At 38.3% G+C, this 26930-nt stretch overlaps 1 protein-coding gene and 1 pseudogene across 1 annotated transcript; one reads left to right on the plus strand and one right to left on the minus strand.

Moving 5' to 3' along the window:
- Window positions 1-7135: 7135 nt before the first annotated feature.
- On the minus strand, window positions 7136-7843 carry LOC149191456 (uncharacterized). Its single transcript, XM_089406655.1, has one exon. It carries the CDS (start codon window positions 7841-7843, stop codon window positions 7136-7138), a length of 708 nt encoding a protein of 235 aa, XP_089262781.1.
- Window positions 7844-8469: 626 nt separating this feature from the next.
- LOC149191457 (ABC transporter C family member 14 pseudogene) overlaps window positions 8470-26930 on the plus strand; it is a 103001-nt pseudogene continuing 84540 nt past the window's right edge.

A 26930-nucleotide genomic window follows, 5' to 3' on the forward strand; every position in this document is an offset into this window, starting at 1 on the left:
ACTTTGTCATTTTTTACTCTACATGAATATAAAGAAATAACTAGCAAGTTTATTTGGATAGTTTAAGAAGTAGGTTTTCTTCTGTTTCATTATTTACTTTCCTACTTAACGAATACTAATTTTCTTTTAATTTCTCCCACATTTTCCTCTTTACAGTTTTTCATTCTATCTGTAATTCGTAGTTACAGTGTCTAAATAATATGTGTTTGCGCTACATTTAGTACTCCTTTGTTAAAATGATCTATAATTGTTTCTCTTTTCTTAAATAAATATCATCCTCCTTATTTAGGATTTACTTCCCTTTTAACAAACTCAACCAATAGAAATAAAATATGAGAGTATATCTTAGAGGTAATTGTAACAATTTAATAAAAACCTTATTTTGATTCTTTATACCAAAACAAATTCAACAAGTACAGAATGGACAATTCCACATTCCAAACTCCAAATCTTAATAATGAAGTAATGATGTTAGAAATACCGACTTGAAAAAAATTTATAGGAAACTAAGAGTCAAGCACTTGGCTCCTCCCAACCGTGACACAACTAATGTTGGCCCCCTCGAGCAACTAGGCTTACAATTCCTTTTCCTATATATTATATTCCTGCTTCTCTTCAGTCTCTGTGATTTTGTCCTCATAAATTATGAAACAAAAGTCAGAATAATTCTAAATATATTATCCATCTACCACTCTTTTGGGTGATTATTAACTGCGTCCACTCACCAACAAGTGGCAGGTAGTTAACTGATCATTTATGAGCTCTTGTTTCCCACTTTTGAAGACAACTCCATTTCTTCTAGGAAACATTAAATTAATTGGCCAATAATAATTCCATAATTAAATCTAATCACCCGGATTAGATGTCTACGACTTGTTGATGGATCGTAATTTTTCATCATTAAATGGCAGCCTTTTATCTCTTTTAGCCATATCTACTTCACCCATTAATTTCCCAATCTAGTCTTTATTCATAAGATAAGAACATAATTACAAATTTAAAACAACAATTTTTAGCAGTTATTATCAGTAACATTACTGATAATTTAAATGTCTATATGTCTTTTAAAATAGCACACTAAATTTTTCCACGAGTGATCTGATTAGGAATATTAGTTTTGTTGTGCTAAGATCCTCCTCTAGATTATAAACAAAACATTATTCATGTGCTTAAGGATTCATGAGTTTATTGCAAATAAAAATGAGTTTTTATGTTAATTTTATGAGAAATTTAACAAAAGTAAGAAACCGAACAGCAGCGTATAAATGTACAGAAAATCACCAACAACACATCACAACAGGAACATGATGAAGGAGTTCACCCATCCTGGGCTACGTCTCCTTGGTCCAGCTTCTAATGGCTTGGGCCTCTCTATTATGTTTAATTGTGTAAAAAGATGTGTTTTCAATGCTCAAATCTACAACCCGCTCCAATGAGTCCAGAATGTCCAAAAACGGCCATCAAGCCTCTTTTTGCTCCCAATTTGGTCGAAAATTGAAGAATTTATGACCTCTCCTAGTTTCTCCACTATTCGCTCCACAAATTGCCCAAAATCTGGCACCGAACCCTCATTTTTTCCCCACTAACTAGCCACCAAATCCGCTAAAATGCAGGTGGATTTGTCAGGCAGATAAATTGGTCACCGAGGCCTATAATTTCAGAGATTAAGGCCATATGGAGGGCCATGCACCTAGGGGCTAGCCCCCAGCACTGGCCCCTTTCCTCTGACGGCTGCATAAACGTTGGCGGTTAGACGGCAGTGTTCACCTGGTGGTTATGTCCGTGGGCTAGCCCCCATGACCTGACCTAGCTCCAAATTGCACGCTTGTCTCATTTAAATATAATCTGCAACATTAAGGGTTAAGAAACATTGTGTATGGTGTATTAGTGAAGACTTTGTATTGGTGTTGGGAGGTCGCGGGTTCGACCCCCACTGCCTCCACCTGGACTATAGCCCAATTTTTGGTGGCCTCTTGGGATGCCACGTGGCAACCTCTAGCTGGGCCACGTGTCAGCCTATGGTTGGCCAGCATTCCAATCAATAGAAAACACAAAATTTCGACCATTCTGAATGTGCCACTTGGCATGATATCATTCACCGAGGAGCCTGTTGACCACTTCAACGTCCACATACCCTACCGAGTTAACGCCACATCAGTAGTACGAATTGTTGACTAGGCTATCCTTTTTTTTTAATTCCCATGTTTGGGAAAGTGAATAGAACTTGTTTATGGAGTCATAGGGAGTCTGTTTCGCATGAAACAAGTTGCATCGGATTCAGGTTGATGAGCACTACGCAATTGTCCAGGTTCCATTCCAATCCAACAAATTTGAATTTTGAACTATTTTTTAAGCACCTGATTAATGGGGTCTTGGATAGAAGGTGATTGGGTGCTCTGTTAAGGTACTCCTTGATGTGAATTCACCGGTTCAAGTCTCCACCCCGATCGGGGTGATATATTGGACATGATGAAAATGTAGTCCTACCAAGCTTACAAAAAAAATAGCACACTAAATTTAATCGTATACACATTTAATTACAATAAAATCCTTAAGTTGAAAGATATCACAATTTTTCTTTAAGAAAAATAGGAACCCTTCAAAAAAAATTGAGTTTTTATTTTTATTTAATAAATTGCTTCAAAAAAACATATTCATTTTGAATAATAATAATAAACACTTATATTCAGAGGTCTAAATATTGTTTTAAAACCTTTATTACTCCTTGCCTCCTGACTTCCTGATCACCCAACCTCACGAGTAGCAATTTTTTATATTTCTGACTCCCTACCTTCTCGACTCTTGACCTCCCAACTTCCATACTTTCCAACTTGGCGAGTCATTTCTTTGGTTTTTCACATGATTTATCTTTATTAGAGTTTTCTCTCATTTTCTTTAAATAAGGCTTGAAGTCGGGTAGTGGACAGATGATGTTCGTTAAAGCATTAAAGTAAAAATAAAATCTTGCCATGCTCACGGCCACTCGAGTACTTCCTCATTTCGCGATTTGATTAACGTTTGGATTTCATATCAAGTTTAATAGACATTAATGAACCAATATGTGCTTTATAAGATTTTTACTTCGCATGATTTTCGATAAACTCACCATTGCCGCTTTCGAGAAGTTGTTAAATGCAGTCATTTTGGTTTTCCGCATAAAATATCCTTTTGTTGTATGTGCATAAAATTCTTTATTTTTGCGAAAATAACAGTTAATTCTCATAAATTCTACATTTTTCTAGTTAATTTTCAAATGGTTTTCATTTGTTGAATTTAAATTGCCCATTTTCTCTTTGAAAATTCATATTCTTATTACTCTTTCTTCTTCATTACAGGTTATTTAAATGGTTAAGAAAGGAAATACACAAGCTTCCAGAGATGCATTTTCAGAAATTAAAATGAAAATGAAAGTAACAGAAACCTCAGGACCTAAAGATTCCAACTTAAATCCTTCCCTCATCTCATATATGAATTTTAGTACTCATAATGTACGTAAGCTTTCGTGGGAAGAAATATTTAGTTTTTTGAATTAACAAAATGGGTAGAGTCATAGAATTCAAAAGATGAATCTTCTTCAAACTATGAAACAATTAGGAAAACTAAATTACATCAAATCATAGCTAGGCCAAATCTTTTTCCATATTACGATATGATAAGTTGGATTTTAACTCATGCTCATATTCCAACTTGCTCTATTATTGATCATAATCAGAGTATTGTTGCCTCCTAGAAACTTGAAGTCCTTAGGGCCATTTACAGGCTTAATCCTCCAGAAATATTGTTGAACAAATAATTCTTGAATGAATTTCGTAACAATGTTCTCGACAAGAAAAACAAAGATTATAGTTTAGTCATTAAGAATTGGCTCAATGACCTAGAATAATGCAAATTAAAAACAGGAAGCAAAGATCCTTCCCTGTTTGTTCCCCTACCAAAGAAACCTACAGCAGATGGCTTGTATTCTATTGAGAATGCCTCTGGGAATCCAAGCCAAGGACATCCAATATACCGGGGTGGCCTCCAGGACACTTTTGATGAGAGTGAGTCTTCCAGCCTGCAAAAGATATTTGAGGTACCATGTGTTTAGTATTTTCTCCATCTTGGAGATGAGCCAAGTCCAGTGTGCAATTTTATAGCCCAGTGGCTTCAACTTGTACCCCAGATATTTAAGACCTTCTGCTAATTGTAGCTGAGTGAAGTGGAATCGTTGTAGAGCAAAGAATATCTCACACGGAGTACACTCAGTTGTTGTCAATGTAGACTTGCTGTCATTTATAATCATACCTGTTGCCACTTGAAAGAGGGTGAAATTTGCCTTGATGATGCTAATGTCCCCGATACTACCATTGATAAAGACCAAAATGTCGTCAACAAAAAGAAGGTGTGTAAGGGTGCAACCTTCTGTTATCTTTATGCCTTTTAGTCTGCCCCTTTGATGCTCATCTTTGATGAGATTGCTGAGACCTTCCATGATGAGAAAAAAGAGTAATGGCGAGAGGGGACATCCCTGTCTCAGCCCCCTTCCAGAGGTAAAGAAAGGAGATGCACTTCCGTTCACCAGGACACTGAAGGGGATATTAGTAATGCAACTCATGATCCATTTAATGAATAAATATGGAAAGCCCGGATGAGTTAACAACATTCTAATATAGAGCCAATTCACTCTGTTGAAAGCTTTTGATAAATCAACTTTCAAAATCATACCTTTGCCACGCCTTGAGTGTAATGTATGAATTACTTCCTGGGTAGTGCCAACAGCTTCATGGATCTGTCTGTCTTGTAGGAAAGCATATTGCTACGGTGATATGTGGTTAGAGAGGATGGGTTTCATTCTGTTGGCAATAATCTTATATATGCAATTGCAGAGTGATATGGGGCGAAAATCCTCGAAGGTGTCCGGATTGTCCTTCTTTGGGATGAGTGCAAGGAAAGTAGAAGTAATAGAATTTTCGAGAAAACCTTTGCTTCTCGAATCCTCAATTATTCGGAGCAGGTCTTCCCCAATGATGTCAAAAAAAGCCAAATAGAATTCCACCGACCAACCATCAGGCCCTGGACTTTTGTCCTTTTTGAACCATTTTAAGGTGTGTTCCAATTCCTCCAGAGTAACAGCCTTAATTAAATCTTCCCCTTCCCCGGGATCCACATATCTGGGAAAGAGTTGTGCCACCCTGATGATTTCTGCAAGATTAATATCCTGGGGGGGCTTGGTATGCATTCTTGAAGTGTGAGGAGGCAAGTTCAGCAAGTTGAGGAAAAGTATTTAATACATGCCCCTGATCATTCTGAAGCTGCCATATGGTGTTGATCGCCTTTCTTCCATTGGCAAATTTATGGTAGAATTTGGTGTTTTCATCTCCTTCCAACATCCAGATGGCTCTGCTTCTCAGGCACCAGGATTCCTCCTTTTCCTTAAGAATTTTAGCTCTCTCTGCATAATGAGAAACCATCCTATCCTTGTGTTCTTCTGAGGAGTAGATGCCTCCTAGATTATTCTCAAAAGTGGCGATATCAGCTTCAATTTTATAGAGAGTTTGATCCTCCTGTGTTCTTTTATTATGGGCCCAAAGTTTGGACATCTTCTTAAGGGTTGTAAGATTTTGAATAAATCTTCTGGTGCTGTCTTCTCTTCTCCCTGGGGGATTTGCTCTCCAGAAATCAGAGATCATTTTTTTATAAGAGTCATCTTTGAGCCAGACAGAGCAGAACTTAAAGGGTCCTTTAGGTTTTTCTCGCCCCCCTACTATTTCCAGGTAAATGGGGAGGTGGTCAGATATCCCCCCTGTACCAACCCAGTGTCTGATTTGAAGCCCCAAGTCCAAAACCTTTTCTTTGACGAGGAAACAGTCTAGTCTGCGAGCCAGACTGTCATCCCCAGTCCTGTTGTTCCTCCAAGTAGCTTGAGGTTTGGCTGAGGGGATATCTATCAGATGGTGGGCCTCCAGTTCAGACAAAAAGTAATCCGAGAGAGAGTCTCTCTGTGCCTTGTGACCCCAGGATTCAGCATGTCCAATGGAGAAATTAAGGTCGCCACCCAGGATCAGGTGGTCGGACATAAAAGAATCAGAGCTTAGGAGATTTTGCCAAAAAGCAGGTTTGTTCTGGCACGGGCCATATACATTTAAGATCCGAATATGTATCCCCAGTTCAGCCGAACTGATGTCTGCACCTAGATAACCTGACCCACCCCAGCAATTATGTAGTTTGATGGTGTGGGTGTTGTAGCCCAATGCAAGTCCTCCCGACCTCCCATGAGCATCAAGACCAAAAAAAATCCACCCAGGGAGCATATTTTGAAGGGACTATGCAATGTCTAGAATGGGTCCCAGAGTTTCTTGCAGAAAAATAATATCAAGCGGTTCATTTTTTAACAGTCTACGAAGGGCTAGTTTCTTATCCGACCTAGCCAACCCTCTATAGTTGTAGGAGAAAAACTTCATGGAGGGGGGGTAGACTGGGAACCTCTTGCTCTAAGCATCCCTGGAATGGTGGATTGAACCCCCAAAGCAATTTCATCTTCAGCAGTGCCTTGGGCTTTTGAAAGGAAGGAGGGTCGACCCCTCTGAATTTTTGGGGGAGGGGGGGAGTGTAGGATTTCAAGCCCAAATTGATCCTGGGCTTGTCTTTTTGATTGTGAGCGGGTCATGTATCTCCCAGTAGGGGGGGCTTGTAAGGTAGGAGTAGAAGACAGGGGATGAGGAGATGGATTTGGGGTGGGTGCAGGGGAAAATATGGGAGCGGATGCTATTGGGTAGGTGAGGGGAGTAGTTTTAGGGGGGATTGCACACAAATGCTGATCCAGATGATCACTTGTAGGGTTTAACACATGCAGTGATGAGAAAGTGCTAGATAAATAACAGTTAATATGAGAAGAGCTGCAAGTGGGGATAGGAATGGAAGAGTTCATACCCGTTGAGGGCAGGCCCTCAGATGGCGACTGTGGACGAGACAGTGAAGGTTGCGAATGATTTGGAGGCCGCCCGCGCTTCTTCGGCTGTGGAGGTGCCACTGCCTCAACTTCTGGGATCTTCTACTATTTGTCTGGGATCTCAGCTGCGTCCGGGTCCGGTGTGGCCAAGGGAACCTGTCTCCTGGGCTGTGCTTCCTGATGAGTATGCTGATGGGAGGCCACCTCCTATTCTGTGGTCTGATTTTTCTTCTTTTTCAGCAGAGGGCAGTCCTTAAAAAGATTCCCGACCTTATGGCATCGACGGAATCTAAAGGGAACACCCTCGTAGTCCAGCAATTTTCGTCTGGTGTGGTTCCTCCAGCGAATATCAATAAACTCCAGCAAACCCTCAGACAGGTCCAAATGTACCAAAATCCTTGCGTATGCTAACTTCCCTGAGGTCTGATAAGAATCATCAAAGGTGAGGTAGATACCAAGTGCATTTCCAATGTGCCTGAAGACATCCTCTGTCCATAAGTGTAATGGTAAACCGAGCAAATGAACCCAAATCGGACCTGCATCCACCCTCTCCCTCGCCGGGTCGAAAAGGGGAGTCCATCGACGGAGGAGAACCGGGGCCAGATCTAAGTGCCAAACCGTGGACAGCACCCAGTTGGTGTGCTCCAAGCTGCTAAAGTGTAGTGCGAACCACCCTTTTTCTAGGGTTTGAACCTTCAGAATCTCCTTCAAATTATCTCCCCAAACATCTGAAACCCATTGCTGCAGTTTGGCTACACTGTAATGTCTACCACGCACCCGGCCAACCAAGACCTTCGCAGCAATGTCCATGGTGTCGAGCAATTTGATGTCTTCAGCAATATTGAGTGGCGCTACACAGGCTCGAATCTTTGGACCCCGTTTCTTTCTCGACTGTCCTGGAACCCCAGCGTCCATCGCCTCCTATGTTGAAATGGGGAATGAAGGTCCCGGTGAAACCCTAGGGTTTTCCGACGCCTCCTGCGGGATGGTAGTGAAAATTCCAGAGATGGGACCGATGCTTGTGAAATGTCCCCGAGAGGGAACCGAGGAGGTCCGCGCAGCAGTATGACCCGAAACCACTGCCTTCGAGCCCTGAGGGGGGTCAGGAGTAATGTATCCGGGCACCACCGAGAGTGAGGTCGAAACGTTATCAAGAGCTAGGGTTTGAATAACTGGTTTGAGCGACGGAGCAGTGTGTGCCTATGTACATGGTAAGATGGACTGTGAAATGAGCACAGGGGGAGAGGCCGCTTCTTCAGGAAGGGTAACCAGCGAGATGAGAGGTCGAGTTATCGGAGGTAGGGCTTCAACCTCATCAGTCAATTCGGACATGAAGGGGAAGAGACCGGCAGCAGTGGTCTTGGTGGGGGACCATGAGGGAACATCCTCCAAAGGGTCCAGGAATTCGCCCAGGTCATCCATGATTGTCGGGGGAAGTTATGACAGCTGCCAGACGAGGATAGCAAAACGACAGTAAACTGTGGTTTATTCGCCGGGGAGTTCTATAAACCAGAGTGGGAGAGGGAAACCGTAAACAGTTTATGGCGGTCAAGGAAAAACCTGGAGCAGGTAAGAACAACGTTGGCGGGGGTTAAGGAAGAAACCTGGTTTGGGGGCAGGTGCAGGTGCGTCCATGGTTGTTAACCGCCGGAGGTCACGGCATCGAACCCCATGACTGCCTCTCATCCGACCTACACCAACGAATCGACTTGAAATCAGGATATCATCAGGTGCACATCAAAGAATAAGGTATTTACAAGACTGCATTTCGTACTAGGTATGGGCATTATGAGTTTATGGTGGTTCCTTTTGGTCTTACTAATGCTCCAACCACTTTCATGTGTTTGATGAACAGTGTGTTGTGTCCTTATCTGGACAAGTTTGTGATAGTTTTCATTGATGATATATTGATATATTCTAAGAATGAGGAAGAGCATGCAGAGTACTTAGATACAGTGTTAAGATTGTTGAGAGAGCATTAGTTGTATGCTAATATTAGCAAGTGTAGTTTATTTCATACTAAATTTCATTACTTGGGACATGTTGCTTCCAAGGAAGGTAGAGCAGTGGACCCAAAAAAGATTAATGTTATCATGGAGTGGTCGGCTCCTAGGAATGTGGATGAGGTTAGATCATTCATGGGACTAACTTGTTATTACAGGAGGTTCATCAAGAACTTCTCATGGATTTCCTATCCTATTACATATTTGCATAGGAAAGGAAATAAGTTTGAATGGAACGAGGAGTCTGCATCTAGTTTTGAGCAATGGAAGCATTTTCTTACAAATGATCTAGTCTTGAAGATTATAGATCTTGGTAAGGAGTTGATGGTATGTACAGATGCCTGAAAGAAAGGACTTGGTGGAGTCTTGATGTAGGAAGGATAGTTGGCATGTTATGAGTTAAGGAAGTTTAATGAGAACAAGAAGAACCATGTGACACATGATCTTGAGTTGGCAGTTATCATTCATGCCTTGAATATGTGGAGGAATTATCGTCTTGGCAGGAGGCTTATTCTGATGAGTGATCGCAGTGGACTAAGGTACTTGTTTGACCAACCTTATATGAATTCCAGGCAAGTTAGATGATTTGATACCCTCAGTGAGTTTGACTTTGAGATCAGATACATCAAGGGCAAGGAGAACAGGGTTGTAGATGCTCTCAGTAGGATAGTTCAGGTTAATCATATTTCAACTACGAGCTCTTATGGGACTGATTTACAGGAGTGGATATTATAGGTAGAGTAGCATGATGACAAGTACCAGCAGCTGAAGTAGAGATTGCAGCGGTAGGGTGAAGGTGATAGGGATGAAGAGTATCACCTCACGACAAATGGCTTGGTCAAATTCAGGAATAGGATTTACGTGTTGGATAGTAGTGAGCTCAAGAAGCTTATCTTGAGTGATTTTCATGTTAAGTTGTATTTGGGTCACCCATGATATCAGAAGACATTAACAACAGTTAATAAGTTCTATCATTGGTCAAACTTGAAGAAATAAGTGACTTAGTTTGTTCCAAGATGTATGGATAGTCAGTCGGTAAATGCATATGTAAGCATCCAAATGGTTTATTGCAACCTATTTCGATTCCAGAGTGGAAATGGGAGGTTATTTCCATGGACTTCATTACAGGTTTTCCGAGGACATCGAAGCAACATGATTCCATCATGGTTGTGGTTGACAGGTTAAGTAAGGTAGCTCACTTCATTGCAGTTAAGTCTACTAATTTAGCTAGTGAGGTAGCTCATATCTTTATTAGGGAGATAGTGAGACTGCATGGTGTTCCCAAGAAGATCATATCAGACAAAGATGCCAAGTTCACTTCCAGGTTTTGCAAGGAGTTATTTGCAGGTTTGGGAATCGAGTTGGCTTCTAGTACAATTTACCATTCGTAGAAAGATGGACAGATAGAGAGGGTCAACAAGATTCTTGAAGACATATTGAGAATGTAAATCATACATCAGCAGAGGAAGTGGGAAGAGTATCTTCCACTAGTAGAGTTTGCATATAATTATGGGTATCAAGAATCCTTGAGGATGATTCCATTGGAGGTTCTTTATGGGTGGAGTTGTAATACTCCTATCAGTTGGGGCCTAGTGATCAAGGTGTTTATTGGACCAAATATGTTGGTAGATATGGAACAAGAAATGAAGGTTATTAAGAGGAATATGAAAGTAGCACAAGACAAGAAGAAAAGTTATGTAGATTATCATAGAGCATTCAATTAGTTTCAGGTTGGGGAGCATGTGTAATTTCGTGTCAAGCCCAAGAGGAGCTCCTTGAGGATTGGATCATGTTCTGAGTTGGCACCTCGGTATTGCAAGCCTTTTGAGATCCTTGAGAGGATTGAACCAGTGGCCTACAGACTTGCACTGCCAACGATAGTGAAAGTCCATGATGTTATCCATGTTTCATTGCTTAATAGATATGTGCAAGATGTTGATCATGTGATTTATTGGTCTGCATTGCAAATGGAACAAGAGGGAGAATTCTAGCCAAAACCTCAGTGCATATTGCAGCGAAAACAACACATGCTCTGGAAGTGAGAAATAGAGCAAGTTAAAGTGTAGTTGAAGCACTTTGGGCCTGATGAAGCTACATGGGGTATGGTTGATCAGATGCAGGCTTTGTATCATTGATTATTTGTTGGTTCAAGTAAATGAGTTTTTGGTATATGTATATATGTATGGTTGTAAACATCGCAATGAGTTGTTTTATAAATCTCTAACAAGTGGTATGTTTGCTTTTTCTTTTCAGGAGGATGTCATTGTAAATACTACATTGAGCTATGTTACAAAGCTCCATAAGCAATATGTTTTTTTTCAACGGTTTTCTAGTCATATGTGTCACAGAAAATTGAGGACAGTGTCCCCCCAAGGGGAAGGGGTTTGTAATATCCCCAAGTTAAAGTTTCATGTAATAAAGGATAATAAAGGCAAAATAAGACTAAGGTCATGGGGAACGTATTCCAAGCTAAATGTTGGGAAAAACACAATAGTGTGAATCACTTTTGGTTTATTTATGGCTATGGAAATTGAAAAAGGCATTGGGATGGCCAAGCCCAAGGAAACTCATATTCTTATGGATGAAACCAAGCTTTAGAGGCTAAAAATGGCACCAAACTTCATTATTTGAATTAATCCAAGTACATCCCTACTAGAAATGAAAGTGGAGTTGCTAAATAACAAGTTTTTTACAAAAAGACTAAGAAATACATGCCTCTAGAGGAAAATTTGAATTGGTACTTATACAAAGTGATAAGGAAGCATTCTCCTTGAAATAAGGTAGATTTCCCCTCCAAAATCCCTCAAAAAATGGATCTAGTTCCCAACACTAGGAATTTGCATTAAATGACAGGGAACACATTCCTAGATTTTCTCAATCACTGGAGCTCTAGAATTTGTCAATAATTTTGTGATATTTTGTTCATTTATTATCTAATATTAATCCTTCTGTAGAATGGGGCAAGTCCCTAGATTATCTCCTCCTCCAAATCTTCATAATTTACCCAATATTCTCACAATATTCTACAAAAATAAATAATATTAGGAACATAATATGCAATTATCTCTAAGCCTTCCTATGAACATAAAAAAGCTAAAAAAACATTATTAAGTGTAGAAGGAGAGATTTAATACAACCTTTGTGTGCCTAGGAAAGGTTAGATTGTCCTTGATTTGTGGCTAATTTGGAGGCCCTTCAGTAACATGTTGCATGTGTGATTTTCTAGTTGAGGTGTGAAAGAATGGTACATGCATTTGTTGTCATTGGCATGGGTTTTTACTAGTTTAAAAGTGGTTTTAGCCTTGTCTTTCCATTTCCTCAATATTCATGGTGTGATGGGATTCATTCTTGGTTGGGCTTTGGATTGCCAGAATTTTTTGGAACCGGTTGAGGTGGTCTCAAGAAAATTCCCATGGGTTGGGGTTGGAGATGGTTTCATCCGGGAAGCCCACGACAGATGGGCGAAGACAAGAAAATTCCCTAAGGTATGGTGAAGAAATTTGGAGCTTGAGGGTGGAGGTGGTTTAACCTTTGAATTCCCCAATTGATTATGTCTTAGTTTATCCTAGGAGATCCCATATGCATGCTTGGAATATGGCACAGGGGTGATTCGCTGAAATAAATTTTTGGTTTGACCCAATCTATGGTTGGTTGTACACGAAAGTCCCTGACTTAGTTGTCTTTTTCACAAATTAATAAGAATTATTTTCCTACCATGATCTATGAGCACTTGTACTTGTTATTATGATGATTTTTTATGGCATATTTGTCATGGTTAATATTCTGTTTATATGTTGGTTATAACCATGGTTCTGGGATGTGCTCTAGCTATGGATCTTTTTCATGATTTGATAAGAAATTTAATGGTTGATGAATGTATGGGATAACAAGTGTTGTTGCAGATACTTGAGAGGGCATTAGACCTTCTTGGTGATTCTCAGATGAAGCTCATAGATTTAAGATCAGATATGCATTCATGACCTGTAACTTATATGTTTACCATATGTTTTGTCAGATGTCTAAAGTGTACTAGTAAGTATAGGTCAAGTTCTTTCTTCAAGTTTGAATGTTTGGCATCGTTATCGCCTTAATCATGATTCTAGAAAGTTACAGGCAGTTTTTGAAAGTTACAAGTAGTAAAAAAGATTCAACTGGGAAGATATTTTTTCTCAGAATTTATCAGAATCCATTAAGATATATTTAGCTTCCCCTCCTGGGTTTGAGCAAGGCCTTTTTAGGTATGATTATCGCATGAATGTTTTTATAACCTCGGTTCCATTTCCATTGATGGAATGGAGTAATTATTTCAATCATCAATGGGTTATTCAGGATTATTGTGCTATCTTATGGGAAAGTAAATACATACAACACTTTTATGATATAATTAATAACATCATAACTCATCTTCATAAAATATTTTTTGGAGAAACTCCCCCAAGATTTAGTAGGGATTTTTAGGAAGCCCTATCTCAAATCGGTGATTGGTTTATAGAAGAAAAAATAATATTTTATCAGGGTTTATGGAAGTGAGGTAGGACCTCACATCTTTCCAAGATATATCCCTGATAGGTTATCCATAAGAGAGATAGCCAATCAAACTATAGTTCATGAGCAAGCTAGAATTTAGAATAAAATTCCAAAGAAAATATGGCCCGATTTTCCTATTAAATTTGGTCAAGTTGTGTTAAAATATAGGGGACATGTTGTAGTTGAAGCAAAACAACTACAAAAATTTTTGCTACACTCCTTGCCTTATTTTAGATATGATCCCAAAATCTAATTATAAATCATTATAATCGATAAGCTCGTCAAAAGCTTTTCAACATCAACAACTCATTTATGATTATGTTTTTGTTCATGCTGATGATTTTGATCAAGTTGCACAAAGAGGTCATTTAATGGATGCTAAGGAGAAGGCTAAAGTACAAAAGTTCAAATAAGATATTTATGAATTTTATCTCAAATAGAGAAGTCTCTATATTGCAACTCCTCTTGAAAAGTTAAAATTGTCTGAAAATTTGACTTTTCGATTTACTGACATTCCTGCAGAGCCTAACTCTCCATCTATGCAAGAGAAAAATATTGGAGTATCAAAATCTCCAGTTTCACTTGATTTTTCTTCTTTATTACAATCTTATGACTCGTATAATTTTGGTAAAGACAAGGAGAGAATTGTAAAGGAGCGATCATAAAATTTTCAAAGCACAAAGAAGGAAGCAGTTCAGGAATAGAGTATTTCTATGCAGGATAAAATGATAATTGATGTTGAGTCACCTAATCAACTAGATCAGCGAGAAAGTGACATGGAAATGGATTCTTCACAGCCAGAAAAGGTAAAATTATTAGTTGAAGCTTAGGAAAATTATTCAAACAGATGTTCAGGAAATTAACAAAGAAGTTCAAGAGTTCACTAAATGCAACTCCAAAAGTTCATTTCATATGGAGTCAGTTTAGAATATTTTTCAGATCCCATAATCATCAATGCATATTATCAAAGATTGGTCTCCAAGGATTTCATTAACTCCAATATCAACAAATATTCTTGTTGTTTCCTCCATTTTAAACCACTTTTTAAAGTGGAACCAGTTGTTGAAATGGTTCCATCCTTAAGTGAATATTATTTTAATTCTCAAACCAAATTAGTGGTTAAGTGAACAAGGAAGAGGAAACGTGATTATATTAAGATTATTATAGAATTGAGTTGGCAAGATTCAGGTGATCATAAAGAAAAAGTTAAAGAATCAACTCAAGCGCTTTGAGATTTTATAAATTATACACAATATACATTAGATGATTTATATGAAAAATGTGAAAAAAGTTTGAGCAAAATTAAGGAACTTGAAGCACAAATGGAGAAAAGTAGATTTTTAAGTGAAGAACAATGGAAAAAATCTTTCTACAGTTCTTAGAGAGGGCTTTGCTTTTATAATTAAACAATAGAAGAAAAGTATAATTTGGATAACTCAAATATGGAATAACGGTGGCAAACAAAACTGACAAATTCAAACAATCAACATGCTTAGGAAGTTGAAGAATTAAAGAAATTGATTGTAGTTCTTAAGGAAGAATCAAATAATAATCTAGAGATTGATTACTTAATACACAAGGAACAAATTGAATCCCTGCAGAAACAATTAAAGCAAAGTCAGGAAATGGCTATAAGCATTAATTTTCTTAAGGAATAGGCCTTACAATTCAACAACAATTGAAAAGAATTCAAATCAAATTCTTCAAACAGATGGACAAATGTTTTAGATATTTTATGGAGTTAGTGTCCTTAAGTGAAAAAAATGAATTAATAATGGATGAGGACAAGCTAATCAATCATAGATTTGGTTTAATTGTTGATTCAAAAAGATAGTTTAATCCTAAGAACATTATAAATTTTTGAAATAAGGATAAAAACCTTATGCTTACCTCTTTGAACTAGAGAGATTCAAACTACAAGGAAATCAAAGAATGGATTGAAGACACAATAAACCTTTGTGATTCTGTTTGGGATTCTGGATTAAATATTACAGAGGATTTTGATATGCCTCAACCTAAATCTCTCATAGAAGCAGTACCAAGAATACTTAATCAGCAAGAAGTTGAGGAAAAGAGATCATTAGATGAAAATAATATTTAGGAAATTGGCACGTGGGATGCACAGGTTATTCAAAAGTTTCTACAATTTCCCTTTAAACATCTAAATTACAACCGAAATAAAAGGTACATCGAGAGTTTGATGTCCAAGTGTCAAATCAACATTGATAATATTGTGTAAATCCATCTCCAACATATTGCTTAAAGATATTCAAAATGATCTAGATACATCCAAACAAATACTCCAAAGAAAATGTCAGTGATTCAGCTCTAGCCCCTCAAGTTCAGGATGAAGATTAAATGGCCTACATAGTTTAGAGGAAATATCTAAGGAACACATACGATTTTCATTCTTGTTGTTATTTTTATTAAAGAAAATCTTTAAGATTTTTTATCTTTAGCAAAAAGCAAGTCTTATCCTTTTTCTATTTTTCATATTTATACAACCCTTTACATTGGTGTAAGGGTTGGAAATTGTTGAATTTTAAGACTCTCATTTTGTAATCAACCTTTTAATAGTCAATATTTTTAAGACCATTTTAGATATTGATGTGTTCCTAGTGTTGTGGGTTAAATATTGTGTGATCTATTTTAATTTCTCTATAGTCACTACTAGCATTTATCTTCTCTACTCATTTTCATATCATTTTTTGTAGAATATTAGTATGTACTTATAATTATTTCTTTTGAAACAATTGACTACATTTCTTGTCAAATTTTCATCATTACTCATATTTGTTATCTGTTTATCATTCATCGACATAAATCTTTGATATTCAAGCAATAGTCTAACAATTTGCTCTTGCTTACGAGATAGATTTGTTTTTTGTTTTTAAATTAGTTTCATTGCACGCAAATAAACATCAAAAAGCATTAAAAAATATAATCAAATTTTCCTAGGCTCTTTAAAACAAATCCCAAACATCAATATAAGTGGCTGACTGGACCCTCATTCCATTCAGGGTTATCCCCAACCCAAACATCTAAAGCATTTTTCCAAGTATTTTGTTTAAGTGATCCACCATCCCCTGTTGTTCAGATTGTTCAAACCATATTCACACACAAACAACATTTTGTATATTTGTTTATAGTTCACTGTAAAACTTAGTCTATGTCATATATTTTCCCTAATTTAGTTTTATTTTTATCATTTTCTTAGGTTGGAGTAGAATAGGCAATCAGGCCTTTGTTTCGAATAGTATATATCCATACCAAACGAATAGGGGTATGATTGGGACCCTAATCGGGCCAATACTCACTCGTTGCAAGGGGGACTTTTCCTACCTATCAACAGTAGGCAAAGCATTGGATTAAAAATATTGAGCATTAATAAGGAATTATGCGGCAATCAATAGAGCACTTCATCAGAGAACTTGCAGACAATATTTGATTGAGTATGTAAGCATTTGTAGCAAGTGACTTGAGCAAGAAAGGCATTCAAGAATAATACATCAGATAACATGAACACACATAAAGAGTTAAATGAAAAATATGATGAAAATATAATATTGAATTAATTAAGCCCCCTAATATGAGAGAGAAAAACAATTGTTTGTGTTGTGATAGAAGAAAATGGTAGGTTGGTTGATGTTGCAAACCTTTATTAATCCTATGTAAAGCCCTCCTAGGAGTGCTAAATCATTGGAACATTGGAATCATCTATGATTATGTTGTCGCTACAACAAACACCCTCCAAAGTTTTGCATACACTCAAATTTTGGAGCCTACTATGGATCTTGTGATCAGTCATTCCATAGTCACTCCTTAGTTATTTGATGCTTTTAAGCTCCCTTCTTGGATCGGAAGTATCAAAGTCACTTTCTCACACATGCTCAGTCTGCAACAAGTTCATGAGCGCATTTTTTTATGCAATATTGGACAAGCATAGTACGTTCCATCAAGACTGTGCATGTGTGATGTCCAATCCATGTCGACAGTCAGTGCGCACTAACAACAACAGTTTCTCACATTTAGTTGTGTTTGTACTTCTATTTCGGTGAGTTTTGCAAACTGTCACTTCCGCGCACTTTTTTTTGTGAGTATCACTTTCATGTTTTCGGTTGTCACTTTTGCTACCTTTCACTCTAATTAGTGTCATTTTCACGTCATATTTCCTCTGGCATGTGTTATTTTCACTGTCATTCGCACTTTAGCAATTGTCATCTTTTCACATGTTAGCCATCGCACGATGTACGAAAGCATGTTTTGGTGGTTTCAAGGGGTTGTCTATGTGTGAATGATATGGTCTAACCATGTAAACATGAATCACACCTTTCCCAAAGTTTTAAGCATTATCGCACATGTCGTTACAGTCGTCGTAAAGTGTATCTTAAGTGTCGCACTTGTCGTAAAGTTGTAACATGGAGGGAAATTCATTGTTCATGTGTCACGGATGATCTATCTTGTTGTGTCGTCAAGCATTATAAGTGTGTGATCACAGTCGAATACTTATCATTGTTCACATCAGTGTCGTCAATCCCACACTTTGCCATTTCTGGAAAGGCTTCCTAACAAAGCAACCTAGCTTCACCCAGCCTCCCTGAACTGTGCACTACACAATTTCGGTCCTCTAGTTGTAACCTTGCCTCTTGGCATTGTTCAAGGCCTATTTCCTACCTCCTAGGACTATTGCATTGTGCATTTTCTGTGCTTAAGCCCCAACCTTGACCTCCAAAATTGTGCAATTCCTTCTCCCAACCTGGCCTCAACGGCGCACTTTGCAATCTCTAGCCTCAGTTTTTTCCCTTAAGCTCCTTATATGTGCAATTTTGTAGCATCCTAGCCTCCTCTACCTCCCAAAACTACGCAATGTGTTCATTCAGTGCTCATCCCCTCAACCTGTCTCATCGGCTTCCAAAACTGTGTAGTTTTCTCCCTCAGCCTAGCCTAAACTTCACAATGCACAATCTCAGGGCTCAAGCCTCAGCCATGATCTCTTGAACTGCACAATCACTTGGGCTCCTCTCTCCTCCAGTACTTCGCAATAGGCTGATCTAGTTTCCATCCCCTCAGCTTGTCAACCTAAGCTCCCAGACTGCACATTTTTCTTCCTTAGCCCAGCCTAAACTACGCTTTGTGTAGTCTCAAGGCTCAAGATTCACCCCTGACTGCCTGAGCTGTGCAATTGCGCAGTTACTAAGCCTCTTTCCCAATCTATCACTCGATTCAGGCTCAGTCATTGGATCAGTATGCACCATCTTAGACTAGGGGTTTATCATACTAATGTCATCTTTTCATGAGTGAATTGCAGATACAAGAACTTTATCATGCTATGGAAAAATGATGGAGAAGGAGAACATGCTAGAAGACACATATGGGGCTGAAGAGATAAGATGACCATCATGCGAGAAGACAAAGGAACATCAAACTCTAACAGAAGATAAAGATCAAGATCACATGGAATACTCCTCATCTTCAAGTCATAAGGAGGAGGAAGAAGAAGAACATGTACCATATGTTCAAGAAGACACAAAGAAAGAAGCAACAAGAAGGACAACTTGGCACTATCACATCATCATGCAATCCACGTCATCAGTGTCATGCCATGTCCTGTCACAATTCATCATATGCCACATCATTATTATGGATTATGTAATTACTTATTCGAAATGTATAGTAAAGTGGAAGTCCAAAGGACACACATAAAATATGAAAAGTCATGTAAGTTGAAAATTCACAGGAATTCAAACAGTCATGAGGGTAGTCAAAGAGTCACAAGGAGGGTGAGTTACCCCTTGGTTATATATACACCCTCATTGTATGAGCAAAGGACTTTTTTTCACCTTGGCTCCTCCCACAAGGCATCAAAAAGATAAGCTAATTCTTTTGAGGAGGAAGGAGTGGCTCCAACGCTCCACTATTGGAGCTAGTGGTGTTCATTATATACATGTGTCTTGGAACTTTTACTAAATATGAGAAACCCTATGGGCCGGTACGTTCTTCATGCATGAACTATGGATATTTGTAAGACTATTTTGTGAATGTTTGTAATTCATGTTTGCTTTCATCTATGCTAAAGTAGTTGAAATATTTCATTTATTTTGGTACTTATCATATTGAGAATGTGTTTTAATTGATATTATCATTGTCACATCCTCATGGACTATTTCTCTAGATATTAGACAGATCTTCCTCATTATATTGGTTTCAATGATCGTCACATCTCTATAGACTATTCCACTTGATGTTGTATGGACCCTTCTTATTCGTGTGTATCTCTACTAGGATGGTACTACTACCTCTCTCTTAGAGCCTCACTTTTCCTCCCCTCCGCAGTGAAAGAAATTTGACACACATACGATCAAACACTCACCAGGAACACCCCCCTTGCTTTTTGAAGGCACCACACGTTCCACTCTCTTGTTGGCAGTTAGAGCCAAGGAAAATCTATAAGAATACATGGAAATCAGGCTGATATTCTAGATGGGGCTTCTACTCCAAATGGTGTGATGTCTAACTGGAAATTCACATCGAGGAGACCCCTTGGTTGACGGATTTCTAGCACCATCAACATATTAGGAATGACTGACAATACTGGAGAGGGGTAGACCCAATGGTTCCTAGTTAGAGTGATAGACTAAAAAGTTACAAACAACTTAAAACTCCCTTGGACTATAGAGAATGATTAATGAGTTGGGATTCACAATATGTACTCAGCTAAGAATTACAAGTCATTTTATACCTTGTATACATGTATATTCCTATCCAACTAGTGGTTTATGTGGCTGAGTTATCTATAAAAATCCAGTATGCATGGTTGATGCACAGTAAGGATAATTTTGCAGGAGTAGAGACCCAGGACATTCTTGCACACTTTCCCATGGTGAGCAAGGAATTGAGGTGGGGGGTGATGTTGAGAGGCATATTAGGCTTACACAATAGTCATGATTATTTACTATAAGACATTAAGTAAATTTATGTAATAAGTGGTGAATTTATAATGTAAACATAATGAGTGATTAGTTGCAAGCAAATACAACCACTCCAACTATCCTTTTAATGGATTTTTTTTGCAAAAAATGAATAATAGAGTGGTTAGATATCCTTCCCAAACATCTCTTCTTCTTTTTAAGTACGTATGTGTGTGTTTGTGATATTGATTATTGTTGGAAAGATGTGGTCTCTCTTGAATATGTGTTGAAGCCTTCCTTTAAACATGGATTCATTTTGGATCACACATCCCAATGGGGAGGCTTTTGTTCTTCAAAAGCTAATCTATGAAGGAGATAGAAGCACATGGCCTCCACTTATCTCCCAAATTCAACTACTCCGTTAGATATGAAGGACACCTACTTCTTGTTTTCCCCATTCAAGATGCTTCTCTACCCTTGTTTCCTTGATACACGAGATGTTTTTCCTCCCTATTTGTGTCCTTCAGTGAGGTGGGCCTTACAGCCTTTAGCTAAGTGATATTTGTTATCTTTCATGTAGAAGGTCAAATCCATATCCCATAGCTATGGGCTACCAAACATCACTTAACATGCATCTAGTGGTGCAACTTCATATTCTACTCCATCAACATACTCAACATTAATGGAAAACTTGATTATTTTATCTCCTAGTGAGTCTGATGGAAGATTTATCTTGGATCTAAACCAATGAAAATGGTTGTACTAGATCATGAGTTTCTAGACCAAATTCATATATTGAGGATTTACAAATCAAACTACATTGAAAACCATTGTCAAACAAGACATTTACCTTCCAGTCCTTCATGAACTTTGATTTGGAACAATGTATTACTATCTTCACTTTCCCTTGGCTATTGTAATGTGGTGTGGGTTATGGCTTCATCCACATGAGAGGTGCTTTCTACCTTTATATTTTTTGTCTTGGTAGTTACCTCTATTATTTTATTGGACTTGTACCACTTTGGATATTTTGTTATGAAGCTTTATTATGATCCATGTGCCCATCTGCATCATAGTGTTTGTGATGCTTATTTGGGATATTCCTTTTTTAGACTTTGGTTATGATCTTCTTGTATTTTTCCTTATTGGTCACTTTTATGGCCCTTTTTTGGTTTAGCCTTACAAAATCCTACCTCAATGCAGAGAGATTCCTTTCTTATCTCATCTATGTTTTTCACACTAAGGACTTGTAATTGCCTTTGAATATGAAAGAATAGTTGTACAAGGTATGTCACCACTACCCTAGGCAATTTTAAAGATCCAACCTGAGGGATTGTTTTCAAAGTTAAAATGTGTATTCTTGTATACATTATCCCTATACTTGTTGTGGGTACTCCCATTTCATGAGATATTCCTCTTTATAGCATATGGGATAGAATTGTGATTTCAACAATGCCTTGAAATCCTCCCATTTTGTAACCATGGGATTTTTTCCTATACTCAACATGTCGATGTAGCTCTCCTAACATATTAGAGAATGTCTTCACATATTCAGATTTAAAAAAGAGATCTCTTATGTTTCCTTTCTTTGGTGAGCCCAAAATAAACCTCTAATTAATTATACCACATACTTAATTTTTCATTGTTAACTTGATCACTATACCTTGGTATTTCAATGCTCTTCAACTTAAGATGTATCATTGGAAGATAAAGAGATTTATTTTTACATGTCTCCAAGCTTCTCACTTTTGGAATATTTTGTGTCAGGATTGCTTTCTTCGCTCTCAGTCTTCATTGAGTGTTCTTCCTTACCCTTCATTACTAGTAGTTATGTAACCATCTCTATCAATGTACCAATTCTTTTATACAAGTCAGTAAAGTTGGATTCTAGATCTATTTTTTCATATTATTCATGATAAATCCTTGCCATTTTTTGTTATTTCCCTCTTCTCTAGGCTTTTGAATAATGCATTTCCACTACAATTGTTTACCATATAGGTTCTTGACCAAATGTTTTTGTACCTATGATCTAGAATGTACAAGAAATGAAATGAACCACACACATAGAGAAATATAACAAAGAGTGCAATAATATATTAAAAACCAAAATTCTATTAATAAATAAAATAGTAGAATATTGTAGAGCACAAATTGGCTAGAATGTTGGTAACTATCTCTAAAGAGAGAGAGAGAGAGAGATGGAATTTATACAAATTCACAAAAGAAATTACAAGAGGCTAAAATAATGGTATTTTAACATAAAGAAATATCCCTAGAGATCCAAAACACTAACCCTAGAATATGCACCACTAAAACGTTTTCAAACCTTGAGGTTGTTAGTTGGTACATCAACTTCCTAGGGGCACAATGTTTACATACAACCTTGTTGAATATGCAACAAGAAAATCCTAATTTAATTTTTTCCATGAATTCAATTATGAATTAAATTGTAATTCCACATTTCATGACAACTTGTAATAGTTAACTAAGTCAATTCAACTTAGTTGGCTCAGTTAATTCGAGCTGAGGGTCTAACTAGAGTCATGTAGATTGTCTCCTACTTTTTAGAATCCTTGATTGAGTTTATTTTGAGTTTTAATCATTTAATTCAGTTTAACTAAGTTAAAGTCAGTTAAACTAGTTCCAACTGACGGAGGAATTAGTGGGAGATCCAGTAGTGGGCTATACCCTGCAGTAGTGGGGTGTAACCAATAGTGATCAACTAGTAAACTGAAGATTTAATCATAATTAACTCATGCATGTCAGATCAGATAAAGACCCAGTTGAGATTGGACTTCAAGGATAGTGTACTATTAGTAGTATAATCATCTAAATTGTACAGGTGGTGCATGCAATCATAGGAAGGCCTATGAGGATTGCGTAATTCATATTTGTGGAATTTCCCAATTAAATATGGGTTAATTCCCAAGGAAACCGTGAAAGGAAATAGGAGCTTGGCAAGCAGAAAATTGGCTAAGTATTGGCTTGAGCTTTTCTAGGACGCTGTCAGATAGATTAAGATAGTGCAGAGGTTGCTCGGGCTTGATCAAAGCATTATAATCTTGTCATATTTTCTGATTAATGCAATATATAGATAGAATGGGTTTTTAGTTGTGGTTTTCCCTAGAAAATTATTGTGTTATGTGTGATTGAATTCTTTCTCTTTTATGCTTTGTGATTTCATCGATCGTTTATTATTTTCGCTGATGAGTAGAGTAGATTCAAGTTAATTGTTTTAGCATATTACAATCTGTATTTTCAATTTACAAGGAATTTCTACATGGTATTAGAGTTGAAATCACTATCGAAGAGAAGAATATGAGTTTGTCTTTTGCAGTAGAAATCAAATTTACAGTATCATACTTCAGAATTAGCAGGATGTCGTTCTATGGATTGAGACTCGAATATGCCCTTGAGGGTAGTTAAAACTATACTGCTTGGATGGACAAGATAGAGGCAGTGTTGGAAGACAACGGGCTTAAGGAATTCATAGACAAAGATATTCCTAAGCCAACTGGTGCTAAGTATTTGGAAGAGTGGAGAAAGTGTGTGGCAAAGGCGAGAAGGATTATCCTAGAAGGAGTTCGAGATCATATTGTCTCGAACCTCCACGGTAAGGGAACTCCATTTTCAATGTGGAAGGCCTTGACGGACCTATTTCAAAGGAACAGTGACCACAAGAAGTTGGAAATGAAGGACAAGCTTAGAAAAGATCAAGATGGAGAAGGGCGACTCATTACCGAAGTACTTGACCAAGTTCACCCAATTTTGGGATGAGATTGGAAGTGTCAATGTTACAGTTGCTGAAGAAGATCTGTGATCCCAGCACTTATAGGCCTTCCCAAGAGCTAGCACACCTACCAGGACTCAGGTAATGGGAGGGAGAAGCTACTAGAGTTGGAGCGATTGTGGTCTAACTTGGTGTAAGAAGAGATTCGAAGAAACACCAGAGATGGGTCCTCATCCAAGCATGTGTAGGTTTTAACCCTGTACAGAAATTACCTGCATACGAATTCTTAAACAAAGAAAATAAACAATGCGAGAGCATAACCCATAAAACACATATGCACAGAGATTTTTCCCTGGATCCCAAAACCGGGACTACCATCTTGATTTTTCATTATGTTCCTTTCAATGTTACAATACATATTTATACATGCCGAAGCATCCAATACCATGGACCAAAAAACCATCGTGTCCAATACCATGTGCGAAAATCATGCACAAAACCATAGGTAGGTTCGCCCAACCTAATATAGGGTCCAAAAAAAAAATTTCCCGGGGCGCTGCCCCGGACCCCGTAGAGGGGGGCTACCCGCCCCCCTCAAACCCCCGTTGCGCAATCGGCGCAACGAAGGGGGGCTACCACCCCCCTCTAACCCCCTGTTAAACTACGTAGGTTAGTCGTGGAAAGAATATAACACAACCCAACAATCTCCCACTTGTTGTTTTCTTTCCACAGGAGAGCTTAGTCATTTTTCCAGCCCTGAAACACCCATTGTTTCTCTACACCAAGAGAACTTCTCAGAGCTCACAGATTTTTTCAATGCATCTGCAGTATTCTTCAAAGTGTCCACCTTTACCAGCAACACCTTTTTGTCTTCTATCATATCCCTGACAAAGTGATACTGAACATCAATGTGCTTTGTCTTTGAATGATAAGCAGGGTTCTTTGCCAAGAAAATTGCACTTTGGCTGTCACAGTCTATTCTTATAGCTCCCTGTACTAACCCCATACTTGAACACAATCTCTGCAACCAAACTGCTTCCTTGCTTGCATGAGTGGCTGCCATGTATTCTGCCTTTGTAGTTGATAGTGCCACTACAGATTGTTTCTTACTCATCCAACTGACTGCACCTCCAAATAGGTTAAACACATACCCACTTGTAGATCTTCTCTGATCCAGATCTCCAGCCCAGTCTGCATCAACAAAACCATGAATATCCAACACTCTGTCCAATCCTGGTCTTCCTTGGTAGCACAAACCATAATCACTGGTGCCATGCAAATACCTGAAAACCCGCTTCACTGATGTCCAGTGCTCCTTCCCAGGTTTTGACATAAACCTGCTCAATACTCCCACTGCATGTGCAATGTCTGGTCTAGTACAGACCATTGCATACATCAGGCTACCGACTGCACTTGCATATGGAACACGGGACATGTCCTCTTCCTCTTCTTGTGTCTTGGGACACTGTTCAGCAGATAACCTCACACCTACAGGAATAGGAACCTTCACCGGTTTACTATCCTGCATATTAAACCTCTGCAGTATTGTCTCGACATACTTCCTCTGGTTTAACCAGAGCTTCCTCTTTGCCCGATCTCTTTTAATTTCCATGCCCAAAATATAGTTTGCAGCACCAAGATCTTTCATGTCAAATTTGGAGGACAATTGGGTCTTCAAATCCTGGATAATTTCTTTGTCATTTCCAACCAGCAACATATCATCCACATACAAGACCAGATAAATAACACGGTCACCAATTAATTTAAAATACACATAATGATCTGCTTTGCTTCTGGTGAAGCCAAGTCCCCGTATAAATGTATCAAATTTCTGATACCACATCCTTGGTGACTGTTTTAACCCATACAGAGACTTCTTTAACTTGCATATCAGTTCTTTCTTACCCTTCACCGCAAAGCCTTCAGGTTGCCTCATGTAGATTTCCTCTTCCAAATCCCCGTGAAGAAATGGTGTCTTCACATCCATCTGTTCTACCTCAAAATCAAAAGCAGCAGCAACAGATAAAAGTAATCTAATAGAAGCTACCTTGGCAACAGGAGAAAAAATATCACCAAAATCAATTCCCGACACCTGGGAATAACCTTTTGCTACCAACCGAGCTTTGTATTTCTCCACCTTTCCTTCTGCATTAGTCTTCTTCTTGAACACCCATTTGCTGCCAATGGGTTTCCTTCCAGCCGGCAACTCTACCAGATCCCAAGCCTCGTTTTTGTGCAAAGATGCCATTTCATCAACCATGGCCTCTTTCTAGAGTTTTCCATCCTCTGAATCCACTGCTTCCTTCACAGTTCTGGGATCATCATCAATAACAGACAAAGCAAAATTTGAACTGAAAGCAGATGGACTATACCTTTCTGGCTGCCTTCTTTCTCGACCTGATCTTCTCACAGCCGGAGTTTGTGGCTCTTCATCTTCTGATTCCTCCTCTGCTGCAGAGTCTGATTCTTCCTCCTTTGGCTCAAACTCTATCTTCTCAGGTTCCTTTGGTTGGACTTCAGATTGAATAACATCTTTTACCTCTCTGAACACCACATCTCGGTTGTACACAACCTTCCGTGTGACTGGGTTCCAAAGCTTATAACCCTTTAAACCATCCTTATACCCAATAAAGATGCACTTTTCAGATTTACTATCCAACTTGGTTCGTTTCTCCTTTGGAACATGTACATATGCATCACATCCAAATACCCTCAGATGTGAAAGAGAGGGTTTCTTACCAGTCCATACTTCTTGTGGAGCCTTATCCTCCAACTCTGATGAGGGTGATCTGTTGATCAGGTAACGTGCAGTATCCACCGCCTCTGCCCAGAAT

The sequence above is a fragment of the Pinus tabuliformis genome, chromosome 2_2 (genome assembly GCF_031772625.1).
Source record: "Pinus tabuliformis cultivar Carrire ecotype Pingquan chromosome 2_2, CPIR1, whole genome shotgun sequence".
Lineage (NCBI taxonomy): Eukaryota > Viridiplantae > Streptophyta > Pinopsida > Pinales > Pinaceae > Pinus > Pinus tabuliformis.

Coding starts and splice junctions, on each gene's coding strand:
- LOC149191456 (XM_089406655.1), bottom strand. CDS start 7,843: ATGGACGCTGGGGTTCCAGGACAGTCGAGAAAGAAACGGGGTCCAAAG.